This window comes from Mytilus californianus, unplaced genomic scaffold (assembly GCF_021869535.1).
Source record: "Mytilus californianus isolate M0D057914Y unplaced genomic scaffold, xbMytCali1.0.p SCAF_5, whole genome shotgun sequence".
Lineage (NCBI taxonomy): Eukaryota > Metazoa > Mollusca > Bivalvia > Mytilida > Mytilidae > Mytilus > Mytilus californianus.
The window spans coordinates 21,240,893-21,253,893 of NW_026262701.1; the positions used below are offsets into that span (position 1 = coordinate 21,240,893).

At 32.7% G+C, this 13,001-nt stretch overlaps 1 protein-coding gene across 1 annotated transcript; it reads left to right on the forward strand.

The window, feature by feature from the left end:
* LOC127702676 (uncharacterized) lies at nt 1-1,773 on the forward strand. Its single transcript, XM_052206976.1, has one exon. It carries the CDS (start codon nt 37-39, stop codon nt 1,753-1,755), a length of 1,719 nt encoding a protein of 572 aa, XP_052062936.1. The 5' UTR covers nt 1-36; the 3' UTR covers nt 1,756-1,773.
* The last annotated feature ends 11,228 nt before the right edge of the window (nt 1,774-13,001 follow it).

Consider the following 13,001-nt stretch of genomic DNA (forward strand, 5'->3'; position numbering starts at 1 on the left):
ATACTTCCTTAATTTGACCTATATAGCTAACGAAAAATGGCGACGTCAAAATCTATTAATCTTGGAGAAGCGCAAATTCTATGTGTATGTCATCTGTGTGAAGATGAAAAACAAATTATATGGAAATGCCTAGAATGTTCCCTGTTGATGTGTGATAAATGTAAAAGGAAAGTACACGTGAAATTCAACACAGCTGACGAACATAATGTCATCAAGGTAACAAATATCGGGAAGGATTGTTCCTTTCAGCCAAATCTTTTTGTTTTATGCGATGAACACCCTGAACAAAAGATTTGCATATTTTGTAAGAAGTGTAATCAGTTAGTCTGCCCTGTCTGTCTTTCCGAAAAACATAACGATCATTTTTTCGAGAGTTTGAAAGTCGCATATGAGGAAAAATTTCAAAGTTTAAAATACTTTCAGGATAAACTAAAAGAGGATTTGGCTTTTCATTCAATATGTGAAAAAGAACTTAGTGACAGGACAAAATCGAATAGATGTTTTTACGAGAATGTGAAGAAAACAATTTTAGAACAAGAGGAAAGGTTTAAGAAGGCAATTGAGAATGAAACCCAATCCAGACTTAAAATTCTTGGAGACCGATTCAAAGAAATAAATATAGAGACAATAAAAGCACAAAACACAAACGTCAACGCACAAAAAGAAGTAGGTTCAATCTTGGAATCAGTTAATTTAGCTATAGATACAGGTAGTTTAAAAAGTGTAATTGAAACAGAACAATCCGTTAAGTCTTGGACAGAGCCCGAAAAGACTTATCGAGTTATTGATATCAATCCAATTGAACTAAAATGTGGTTCAATTGACCAAACTCAAATTTCGGAAATGTTTGGGTCTTTAAAAGAAGTTTCGGATACAGTACAGATTGAAGTCCTTTATTCTTACAGAAGTAAAGCCATTTTCAATAACATACAGCCCTGCCAAGATGGGTCAGTTTGGGTGAGTGATAAATACTCATGCTTGAGAAATATGGAATTGGGAAACGAAATTCAACAACGACAAGAAGTAAAGGATATAAGTGTTGAAGAAATGCTCGAAAGTGAAAAAGGCGAAGTAATTTTATCTCTTTCTGGACAATCAAAACTTGTAACATTGGCAGACGACGGTAAATTAAAGGATTTTATAGATTTTTCGCCATTTATTTCTCGACCACTCCATATAACAAAATCTGGTAAGATAGTAGTGGGAATTTGTGAAGAAATTTCGTACAAATTGTCAGAAAATAGTGTAAGGCAAATCATCATCATTGAGGCGAGTGGGAAAAAAATGCATACATTTGAATTCGATGCTGACCATAAACGAATATTAACATATGCTCTAAAAGCAACAACAAATATTAACAATGATTTGTATGTGATTGACAAGACATCTAAAGACAAACACGGTCGTCTTCTGTCGCTTGCTTATCCAAATAAACTTATGTGGACGTATACGGGAAATACAACTATAAACTCAAAACTTCAGTTCAAACCGAATTGTCTTGCTGTAACTGCAACCGGAAATATTGTCTTGTTAGACTCCGATACTAAAGTTCTACATATTTTAGATATAAGAGGTGCTTTAAAAACCTTTGTTTCATTATTAAATGTTCACGTGATTAGCCCTGAGTTTATGTGTATTGACGGACAAGAGAGATTGTGGATCAGTTGTGGGGGATTGTCTTCAGATTCTTATATGACGTATTTTACTAATATATTTCAAGGAATGCTTGTTGTCATGTCTTTTACTGGGTTTTGAAATTAAAGATGAAATTAATGCATCGTTATTATTATTTCAAGTTACTTTTATTGAAATTGTGAATGATTTTTATTTATTTGGATAAAGTACAAGATTACCTGTATTCTTGAGTGAGCTCTTTTAACACACAAAGAACCCATTGTTTTATTACATTTTGAAAAAAGAACTGACACTGACGAAGGCCATTTGCTGTGCCAAATATCTGTTAATACAATTTAATATGCTCGTTGACCCAATAATGTATTCCATTGATATTATTTTATCCTTGAACAATGGATTGTAACTGATAATATTGTTAACACACTCGGTTGACGATTGACAAAAGTTAAAAGTTTGATTATTATACCTTTTATTTTGTTAGTCAGTAAAATTATAATGATAACAAGTAATACCTGTAATGTCTCAGGACGAAAACATAAAATCGAATTGTCGACTGCAAACAAAAAATGGAGCAAATTTTGTCCTTATAACATGTAAATTATAAAGTTACAATCACTAAATGCTTTAGAGTTGTGAATTAACAAATGAATGTTATATTCAGAGCCCCTCTAGTTGTGCAAGTCCGTCGCTGGTTTTAAGACGCAAGTGCTGTCAAATTCTTGCCCACTAAATGGTAGCCTGGCATCCTGGCTAAACTTCTCTTCGCTGAGTTCTACTGTCGAGCAGTTAGTCAGGATCCCAGGCTAACCGAATGGACTAAAACAAAATACAAAACGACAAGTTCAATATGAAACATAACACAAATGGAAATGTTATAAAGTATAATTATTTCCTGTGAATTTTTTGACTGGATTGATTGATTGATTGATTGATAGGTGTTTAACACCATTTTTACCACTATTGTGATATTTTGTGGCGGTCAGTTTTTATTGGTGGAGGAAGCCGGAGTGCCCGGAAAGAACCACCAACTTTCGGTAGGAAAACTGACAATCCTAGTCAATAACGATTGTAGTCGGGCGCACCTGACACGTGCGGGATTCTAACGCACAATCTCAGTGTCAATAGTAATACAGTAGTTCGACTACTTAGCCACTCGGCCATCGGGCCCCCTTTTTAGACTGGATACCATCTAATTACCATCAACATAACTTTAGACGATTTCCGATAGAAATATTAATATAAATATTGCGACGAGCTGGTCGATTGTGTCTCGAAATAAATTATCACCGCTCTACAGAAAGTGTCGTGAAATGGAAAAAAATAAAGTTCTATCAACTCTGGTATCAATGTTCAAAGTTAAGGTATAGATGTTCATAGTGACTAAAAATTGAAGTGTGATAGGCAAAATAGCTAAGGCACTTTTTTCAATATGTAAGCCGAGAAACTCATTAACACCGACCTAGTTAGTACAACGGATGACACGAGTGGTGTAAGCTTTACAATATATTATGTACAAAACATCCAATATTCTGCATATACAAAAAAAAGCTCCTTACGCAGAAACTGCTCCAACAGAGTTATGAGGAGGAAAGATTAAAAATGACACTCCGTAAATTTTATGGACACCATCACGAATTGGTTGATCTATACGATGTGTCTGTGTCTAAACTAACTAACGACATTTTTACCACTTCTTAGATTGTGGTTTACCATCTACATGGTCTGGTCTCCTAAGTACCGAACGTGACCTATTCCCGAATATGACTGTTTTGCCGAGTGTGAATTCGCATTGCTATTAGACGTGTCTCAGTATTTATACATCCAACATTCATGTATTTAGTTATGGTGTTTCTTTTGTAAGTCTGGTTTGATATTGTGTTATGTCTTATCGTTTGTGGTTTGAATTCTATTTTTATTTTTTATTTTCTATATGTATGTAAAGTTAAGATAATTAATCAGCTAGCTCATTTATATGATTTTTAGTTTAAAGCAACTAGATGCACAGGATTTATTTGTTGTACACAGTTTTGATTTAGAAGAAAAACCGACATGGTTAGAAAATACAAATAATTACACCATCACTAACAGAATTCTATATTCTTGTAATGGTTAGAAAATACATAAAATAACACCATTACAAACTTAATCCCAATTTTATATTCTATTTTTAGAAATTTACCTGTGACGTCACTTTTTGTGGCATTGATACATTCGTGTGACGCACAGTTCATAATTCTATTATGATGTACGGTTGTACTGTCGTAAATTAATAGTTTATTTGTACTGTATTTTTGTCACGTAATGTTGTCATTTTAGCGGTATTTTTAACATTGCCATATAAGCGGAAGGTTTGGCTAGCCATAAAACCAGGTTCAACCCACCATTTTTTCTTAAAATGTCCTGTAGCAATTTCAGGAATATGGCAGTTGTTATCAAATAGTCCGTTTCTATGTATGTTGGCGTTTGCTTTTGTAGCAGTTCAGTGTGTCTGTTGTTCCGTTGTTTTTCTCTTATAGTTGATGTGTTTTCCTCGCTTAATCAATTTATGACTATTGAACTTAATACTGTTGCCTTTATTCATGGTCCAAGTTTTATCATTGAATGTACCAGAGACATATAATACAATTATTACATGTCTCTGAATGCACTTTTATATCATCTTTTATATTTTTAATTAGAACGTTTGTTGACAGGTTTTTTATAATAAAGGTCCTAACTGTTTTAATTAAAACAATTTTCAGTCTCTCTCTTTCTTTAAAACAACAATAAAAAAAGTATGCTGTTAAATCAGCCTACTTCAGCAAGCATATGAGGAAGAACAAATCAAACGTATCACTCAAAATAAGTTCAACATGTGTCACCACAAATTGGTTGATCATTACAGTGTTGCATTTTCTCCACTATAAAGAAATTCCATAGGCTCACAATGTTGTACAGCAGTCACGCATTTTGTCTACAAAAAACTTATCAGTGACGCTTGAATCATAAGAGTTAAAAAGGCCTTATAAAGTATATGAAGCTTAAGAGCATTGGAGACCCATAATTTCGAAAAATAATTTTGCGAAATACAGCTATTATAATCTATTCCTGAGATAGAAAATCTTAAGTTTTATAAACTTAAAACAGCTCTGAATTTGGATTGTGATTGAATATTTGACACAGCATAGGTTTGTGACACAAAATGATGTGGTCAAAGAACTGAAAATTTTGAAATTGGATATTAACCTATTATGGTCCAATATCCAAAATCAAAGTACATGGTTAGAATCAGCGTATCAAAGAACCCCAAGAGTTCAAATTTTTATGAAATCAAACAAAAATTTTGGACCTCAATGTGGACCATTTTGACAACGAAGCCAAAAACCAAAATTTAAATACATGGTTACATTCAGCATTTCAAAGAACCCCATCAATTCAATTTTTGCTGAAATCAAACAAAGTTTAATTTTGGACCCTGATTTGTAGCAAATTGAAAACTGGGCCCAAAAAAAATTTAAATACAGGTTTAGATTCAGCATTTCAAAGAACCCAATATATATTCAATATATGTTGAAATCAAACACAGTTTAGTTTTGGACCCAGATTTGCATCAACTTGAAAACTGGGCCCAAAATCAAAAATATAAATACATATTTATTAACAGACAATATAAACTTAATTTTTAAAGGAGTTCGCTTCATCAAAAAATAAATAAATGGGGAATGTGTCCATGGGACACAGATGATGCCCCCGCTTGCATATAACATTATTTAGAGACTCAAGAACAGTAAAGGTAACGCTACCTAAATTTGTACTTGATCCGAGTTTTTTGGTAATCCGCATTGTGTATAATGAAGGAATATTTATTGCAGAAGCAAACATAATGCTATAGCAAAATAACATAATATATAATGACAATAATGACAGTAAACATGCAGAGAACAACACAAAAAGGTCATAACAAGCACAGAACTACAACTGTTATACAATAATAATTTGTAATCTTAGCTTCCATGCCGCTAAATTTACACAATTTTTTAGTTAAATTCTTTGAGCTAGCCTGTAAAAGAAATACAAGCTTTCTATGATTTGGCCATGAGCAATAAAATTTTGGTAAAAACTGTAGCCTCAATGATGTAAAGGCAGGACATACTAAAACAAAATGGTACTTATTTTCAATACAATTCATATGACAGCATATACATATACAATTTTCTCTGACAATATTGTCAAAACGACCAACTTTTATATTCAGTTTTAATGTTCCACTACGTAGTTTAGTGAGTGTATAAGTTTCATAACATTTGGTTGAGGCAAACTTAAGTTAGAGAACGGAAACGCTGATTTTTTTCATTTGTAAAGGGGCATAACTCTAGAACGGTAAAAGTGACGCCATCTAAATTCGAACTGGATCTGTGTTTTGTGATAATAAGCATTGTGTATAATATCCATAGCATTTGGTTGAGGCAGACTAAAGTTAGGAAGGAAACAAAAAATTCAGCAATTTTTCCATTTGTAAAGGGAAATAACTCTAGAACGGGAAAAGTGACTCCAACCAAATTCAAACATGATCTGTGTTTTGTGGTAATCAGCATTGTCTATAAATTTCATAGTATTTGGTTGAGGCAAACTAAAATTAGAGAACGGAAACCAATTATGGGACGTACGGACGTACATACAGACGGACAAGGGTAAAACTTAATGCCTCCCTCCGCTATGGGTGTGGGGGGGGGGGGGGGAGGGATAAAAACATATCTAGCATTTTCTATTAATTTATACAGAAAAACAAACAAACCTACCACAAAATTCTTCAAAAAATTTACCAAAGAAAAGAAAAAAATAATTTCCTAAATATCATTTATCATCAATACAATGTCTTCAAAAAAATCTATTAAACTTATCTGTAATTATCTTCAAAATATCTAATAATGAACAGTAAATTTCAAACTATATTCAATAATCCTACAGAGCTTATCATCAATAACACTTAGGAAACACAGAATTTTCAAATAAATCTGTCAATTCAATTATAATTGTGTAATTGATTTTACGATCATTTATTATCATTAATGTAGATTTCAGTCTGGGTATGGTATTTCACAGTTATCATACTGGAAAACAAACAACAACAACAATTAAAGAAAGCAAATAAATTTTAGATGTATAAAAATACTTAGTGTAATCAAAATTTATATATATAATTAATATCCCAATATTTATTCTTTCATTTGTCACAAATTACTATCTGCATCTTATCTATCAATGTCAACAACTTTATCTATAAGATGTATTGTAATGAAATATATTTGTTAATAAAAATAGATTATTATCTAAAATTACATTTTTTTAATAAGATGTAACATAACATAATGTATGACACCATTGTATTTAAAACTTCACTTACCAACACTTCTACTTCAACAGATGGACAAAGGTTTAATTCAATTTCCAAGGAAATTTTCAACCATAAGAAAATATTCAAACATGTTAACAATTTTTAAATAGAACACAATGCATACACAATTATAGCCACAATTAATATATCTGAATCAGCAAACCTATTTTAAACTATGACTCAATTTTAGATTTCTATAATAAATCTATAAATGTAGAGCTTTATTAACTATTTAATATCCCAACCCTCCTATTCTGGTATGGAACCTAGTGCTAAAATTTCTTACACATCCATACACTTATACTAAAGTTATTGTCTGTGAAACATTTTTTTTCCATGAATCAGTGATGTAAACCACAAAAATAGTTCTCTAAAATTAGATATGATGTTATATCTAGTTTTACACGCTTAGATTCAGCATTTTAAAGAACCCCTAGAATCCATTTTTTTTAAATAAAAAAAAAGTTGTATTTTGGAACCTTTGAACCTTAATGTGGACCAATTTGAAGACAGGCCTCAAAATTAAAAAAAAATAAATACACAGTTAGATTCAGCATATCAAGTAACACTAACAATTTTTTTTTTAAAGAAATCAAACAAAGTTTAATTTTGGACCCTTTGGACCTTCATATGAATCAATTCAAAATTAGACCCTAAAATCCAAATACTAAATACCCAATAAGATTCAGCATTTTAAAAACTCTCAAGAATTCAAGACTTTTGAATTAAACCCCATTGAAATTGCTAAAACAATAACCAATTTATACAAAGTATTGATTTTGGTCCCTTTAAAACTAAACCAATAGGGTCAAAACCCCTAAAATCAAACCCAAACTTTATTTTATGGTATACCACCTTGTGGCACAATTTAATAGCATTAAAAAGACTTATACTCAAGTTATTGTCCAGAAATCAGAAAATCTTAGTTTTTTTGGCCCCTTTTCAGCCTCTTATTATTAAGCAGTTTGGACCATGACCTCTTAAATCAGTCCCAACTTTCTTTTTGAGGTATGGAACCTGAATAAGCTCCAAAATGAATCCCAACCTTCCTATTGTGATGTGCAACCTTGTGTTCAAATTTTGACCAAAGAAATATCTCTTATACTCAAGTTATTGTCTTAAAACCAGACAAATAATTGTTTTTGGACCCTTTCTTGGCCCTCATTACAAAACAGCTAAGACAATAACCCCAAAAATCTATCCCAACCCGCCTATTGTGGTATGGGACCTTGTACTAAAATTTCTTACACATCCATACACTTACACTAAAGTTATGGTCTGCGAACCAATTTATTTTCCATGAACCAGTAAAACTGACCTTTTTTGGTTCCTAATCACAAAACCGCAAGGACAATAGCCCCCAAAAGAAACCTAACCATCCTTTACTGGGATGGAAACTTGTTCTAAAATTTCATAGAGATCCATGAACTTATACTCAAGTTATTGTCTGCGAACCAAAATGTCTTCAGACAACGACGCAGACAACGCCATAACATAATACTACCTGCGGTCGTATAAAAAGTATAAAGTCCTTACTGTGATGCTGATTGGATATTAATCTCAATTTTGAAGTCATCGACGTCAGTACAATTACTAAGGCGAATGACCGCGAGAACGAATGTTGGCATTCTGTCAGGTTGGAAAATGATCAAATGGGATTTAATATAGCTTACTCTTAGCACTTATGTGTTGACATGAATTGTCATTGATATGTTCATAATTTTAAATCAACTGCTAACAAAACTTTAAACTTTTCGAAATATTAAGGATTTTTTACCCTAGGAACGGCTTACCTTAGCTGTAGTTGGTAAATCTTTCGGAATTTTGGGTCCTCAATGCTCTTCAACTTGATTTGGCCTTGTTTACTTTTTTTATTCGAGCGTCACTGATGAGTCTTTGTAGACGAAACGCGCGTCTGGCGTGCAAACCTTTAATCCTGGTATCTATGAGGAGTTTATTTAGCTAAACGGACCCCAGTTACAATACTCATGCCTTACATGCGCAAATGAAATAGAAAGGTAATAAAGCATGAACTTGTCAAAACGAGGGTAAACAGAAGTTGGGACTTTCCATTCAGTAAGAAGCCCTTCAATCACAAAATTATCTGCAAACCTATATAGGTTTATTCGGGTATTATTTAACCGATATGTAGACGTGCTATCTGGATTGTGGAACGTTGTGGACTATCATTTAGGAAAAACATTTACCTTTTCTTGTTTAGACTAAAAGATTAACTAAACGTTTAGTCTAAACAAGAAAAGGTAAATGTTTTTCCTAAATGATAGTCCACAACGTTCCACAATCCAGATAGCACGTCTACATATCGGTTAAATAATACCCGAAAAAACCTATATAGGTTTGCAGATAATTTTGTGATTGAAGGGCTTCTTACTGAATGGAAAGTCCCAACTTCTGTTTACCCTCGTTTTGACAAGTTCCTGCTTTATTAAACTACTTATTTGAATATCAGATTCGTTTTCCTTCAATATAAATGCCCAAAATTCTTTGGAGTTACAAGGAGTACCCTTAATACCATCTATCACTTCTTGTCTTATAAAACTTATATAATCATATTTTGATATAATTTTTTTATGGTTTTTTTTCTTTTTTTTTTTGGCATAGCTTTTTCAATTTCTCTATTACTTTAGTTTGAGTTTAGAATATTCTTTTGGTATTTTTCTCTTCTTTTTAATTACATTGAAAAGACATCAAAGTAACGAACGGCCAAATAGCATAAAGAAACTTTAATATATGACAGTTATTTTCAATTCGATTGATGTGTTTAAGCTTTGGATTTTGCCATTTAATAAGGAACTTTCCGTTTTGAGTTTTCCTTGGAGGTCGGTTTGTTTGTTATTTTACAATATCACTTATCTTGCAGCATTCAAAAAGACAATAGATATAAGAAGATGTGGTATGACTGTCAATGAGACAACTCTCCATCCAAGTCAAAATTTATAAAAGTAAACCATTATAGGTCAAAGTACGGTCTTCAACACGGAGCCTTGGCTCACACCGAACAGTAAGCTATAAAGGGCCCCAAAAATTACTAGTGTAAAACCATTCAAACGGGAAAACCTACGGTCTAATCTATATAAAAAACGAGAAACGAGAAACACGTATGAACCAAAACAAAAAACGACAACTACTGAACATCAGATTCCCGACTTAGGACAGGTGCAAACAAATGCAGCGGGTTTAAACGTTTTTATGGTACCAAACCTTCACCCTTTTTCTGAAACAACAGTGTAACATCACAACATAGAAAGACACACTATAAAATATCAACTGAAATAGCTTAACTCAATCAAAGGACATATTAACACCAGTGAACATACACTGAACAAATAAATTTGACCTATGATACAATGTAAATACAAAATAAATAAAAACTAAGGGAAGAATAATAAAAGTAACATGTTATATCGGTATGAAATGTTAAACAACATAAGAAAAATAATATGCTCGAACAAAAATATCAGCCATTTGCAATAACTTTAAACACAGGTAATTGAAAAGTTTGTCTAACTAAATTATCTTTCGTTCTCCAATCTAGCTTCCAGTCGTTTCCATCAGGCACTTTGGATTTGATTGTCATTCATTGGATATGCCGTCTTTTCCCATTTACATCAAACCATAATTGCTTTGTTTAATAAACTGTTGGTGTATTAACATTCCTAAAGAATTCCAACTGCCCAGTAACCAGTGCTGGCATGCTTATAATCTGGGACCATTACGCTATTACACTAATTGTACTAGTCAAAGTTATAATGCATTGTGAGTGTAAATATGCATTTGATAAATTACTTAATAGGAAATCAGTAAATGTGTATTGAAGACTTTTGTTTGTCATTTCGTCAATTTTCGGTTTTTGTCATAGCTTTTGTCTTTTTTTGTTTTTTACTTAAAAGTTTTGAATGCTCCTTTTGCATCTTCTGCCTCTTTTTATTAAAATGATTTATGGTCCAAGTTTTATCTTTGAATGTACCAGAGACATATAATACAATTATTACATGTCTCTGAATGCACTTTTATATTACTAGTATCTTTTATATTTTTAAACTTTTTTTTATAGGTTTTTTTTTGAAAAAGGTCCTAACTGTTTGTCTTCGGGTTCCAAATTAAAACAATTTTCAGTCTTTCTATCTTTAAAATAACAATAAAAAAAGTATGCTGTTAATCAGTCTACTTCAGCAAGGATATGAGGAAGAACAAATCAAACGTATCACTCAAAACAAGTTCAACATGTGTCACCACAAATTGGTTGATCTTTAGTGTTGCATTTTCTCCACTATAAGTAAATTTCATAGGCTCAAAATTTTGTACGGCAGTCACGCATTTTGTCTACAAAAGACTTATCAGGGACGCTTGAATCATAAGAGTTAAATAGACCAAATAAAGTATATGAAGCTGAAGAGCATTGGAGACTCATAATTCCGAAAAAGTTTTGTCAAATACAGCTATTATAATCTATTCCTGAGATAGAAAATCCTAAGTTTTATAAACTCAATTCATAAGTATGACCAAATCAATGATATTTCATGACAAAATAGAAGTGCTGACTACTGGGCTGGTGATACCCTCGAGGAGGAAACCTCCACCAGCAGTTACATCGACCAAGTGGTTGTAGATAAACTAATCATAGATACCAGGCTTAAATTTTTGCACGCTAGATACACGTTTTGTCCACAAACGACTCATAAATATAAATGAGTGGTATTTTACAAGGTCCTCTGGGGTAAAAAATTACATTGTAGCCACTTTATCATTTTTTTTAAATTATGTAATGCATGCAAAGCAGTATATGTCATCCCTGCAAATGCACCTAGGCTGGCTACCTTTGAACATATTTAAATTCCAATAGTGAGCAAGATCACATATATCATCCTAGCAACAACAAATCATATTGGTTATTTTTACAAGTCCCCCTCTCAAAACATATTGCATATTTCAGATAAACAAGTTCCCCTCCTGACACAATGGTCCCCAGTTTTAGATTTTAATGATTATAAGAGTCATCTGTGGTTTTGGTGAGTGGAAACCTTCATTTAAATAAAAAGATTTGTGGAAAAAAAAGGGACTAGCAGGGCAACAAGGAAGTGATGAATAATGGACGAACAGATTGATGAATAAACAGGTCAAAAACATTACACCCACCCAAATTTCGTAGCATGGGGTACAAAAATCAGTCGAGTTTCAAGTTCAAAGGCTATGATATATTTTGTTAGCTATTGGATACAAAAATATAGAGATCTGGTATGATTGTCAATGAGACAACTATCCAACAGATTTCAAATGGAGAGGATGTTAGCAATCATAAGCCACAGTAAGCTTTAAACAATGAGAAAATATCAAACTGTAGGCTATAAGAGGCATGAAAAATGTAAAACAATTCAAACAAGAAAACTAACGGCCTAATTTATAACTTCACAGTTTACAAAAAAAAAAACAAATATGACAGACATGAACCATTGACCACTGGACTACAGGCTCCGGACTTCAGACAGGCACTTATAGAATGTGGCAGGGTTAAACATGTTTGTGAGTGCACAACCCTCTCCCATCAGTACAGTACATACAATCATTAAAGAGGGCTTTTGTAGCTAATTTCTCTCATTAGTTCATCTTCAGTTATCACTGTCAACTCTAAGATTGTGATTTCCAACCCCACTTGGGGTGAGGCATGTTTGACTGATCTTAATGGACAAGGATTGCCAGTTGTCCTGCAGAAAGTTGTTGGTTCTCTCCAGGTAGTTAAATGTCCTCTACCAATAACTAGAGGCTCTAAAGAGCCTGTGTGGATCACCTTGGTGTATGTGCATATTCAACAAAGGACACTCTCCAACATTGTAGACAAGAACAGAATTCATGACCAAAATCTGTTTTGTTGATCTTATATTGCTGATCATTTAGCCTGTTTAGTTTCTCTCTATCTTCTTTAGTTTTTGCTCAAAACACAAAAGAGGATAAAAAAATCCTCATTTAAGGGCAA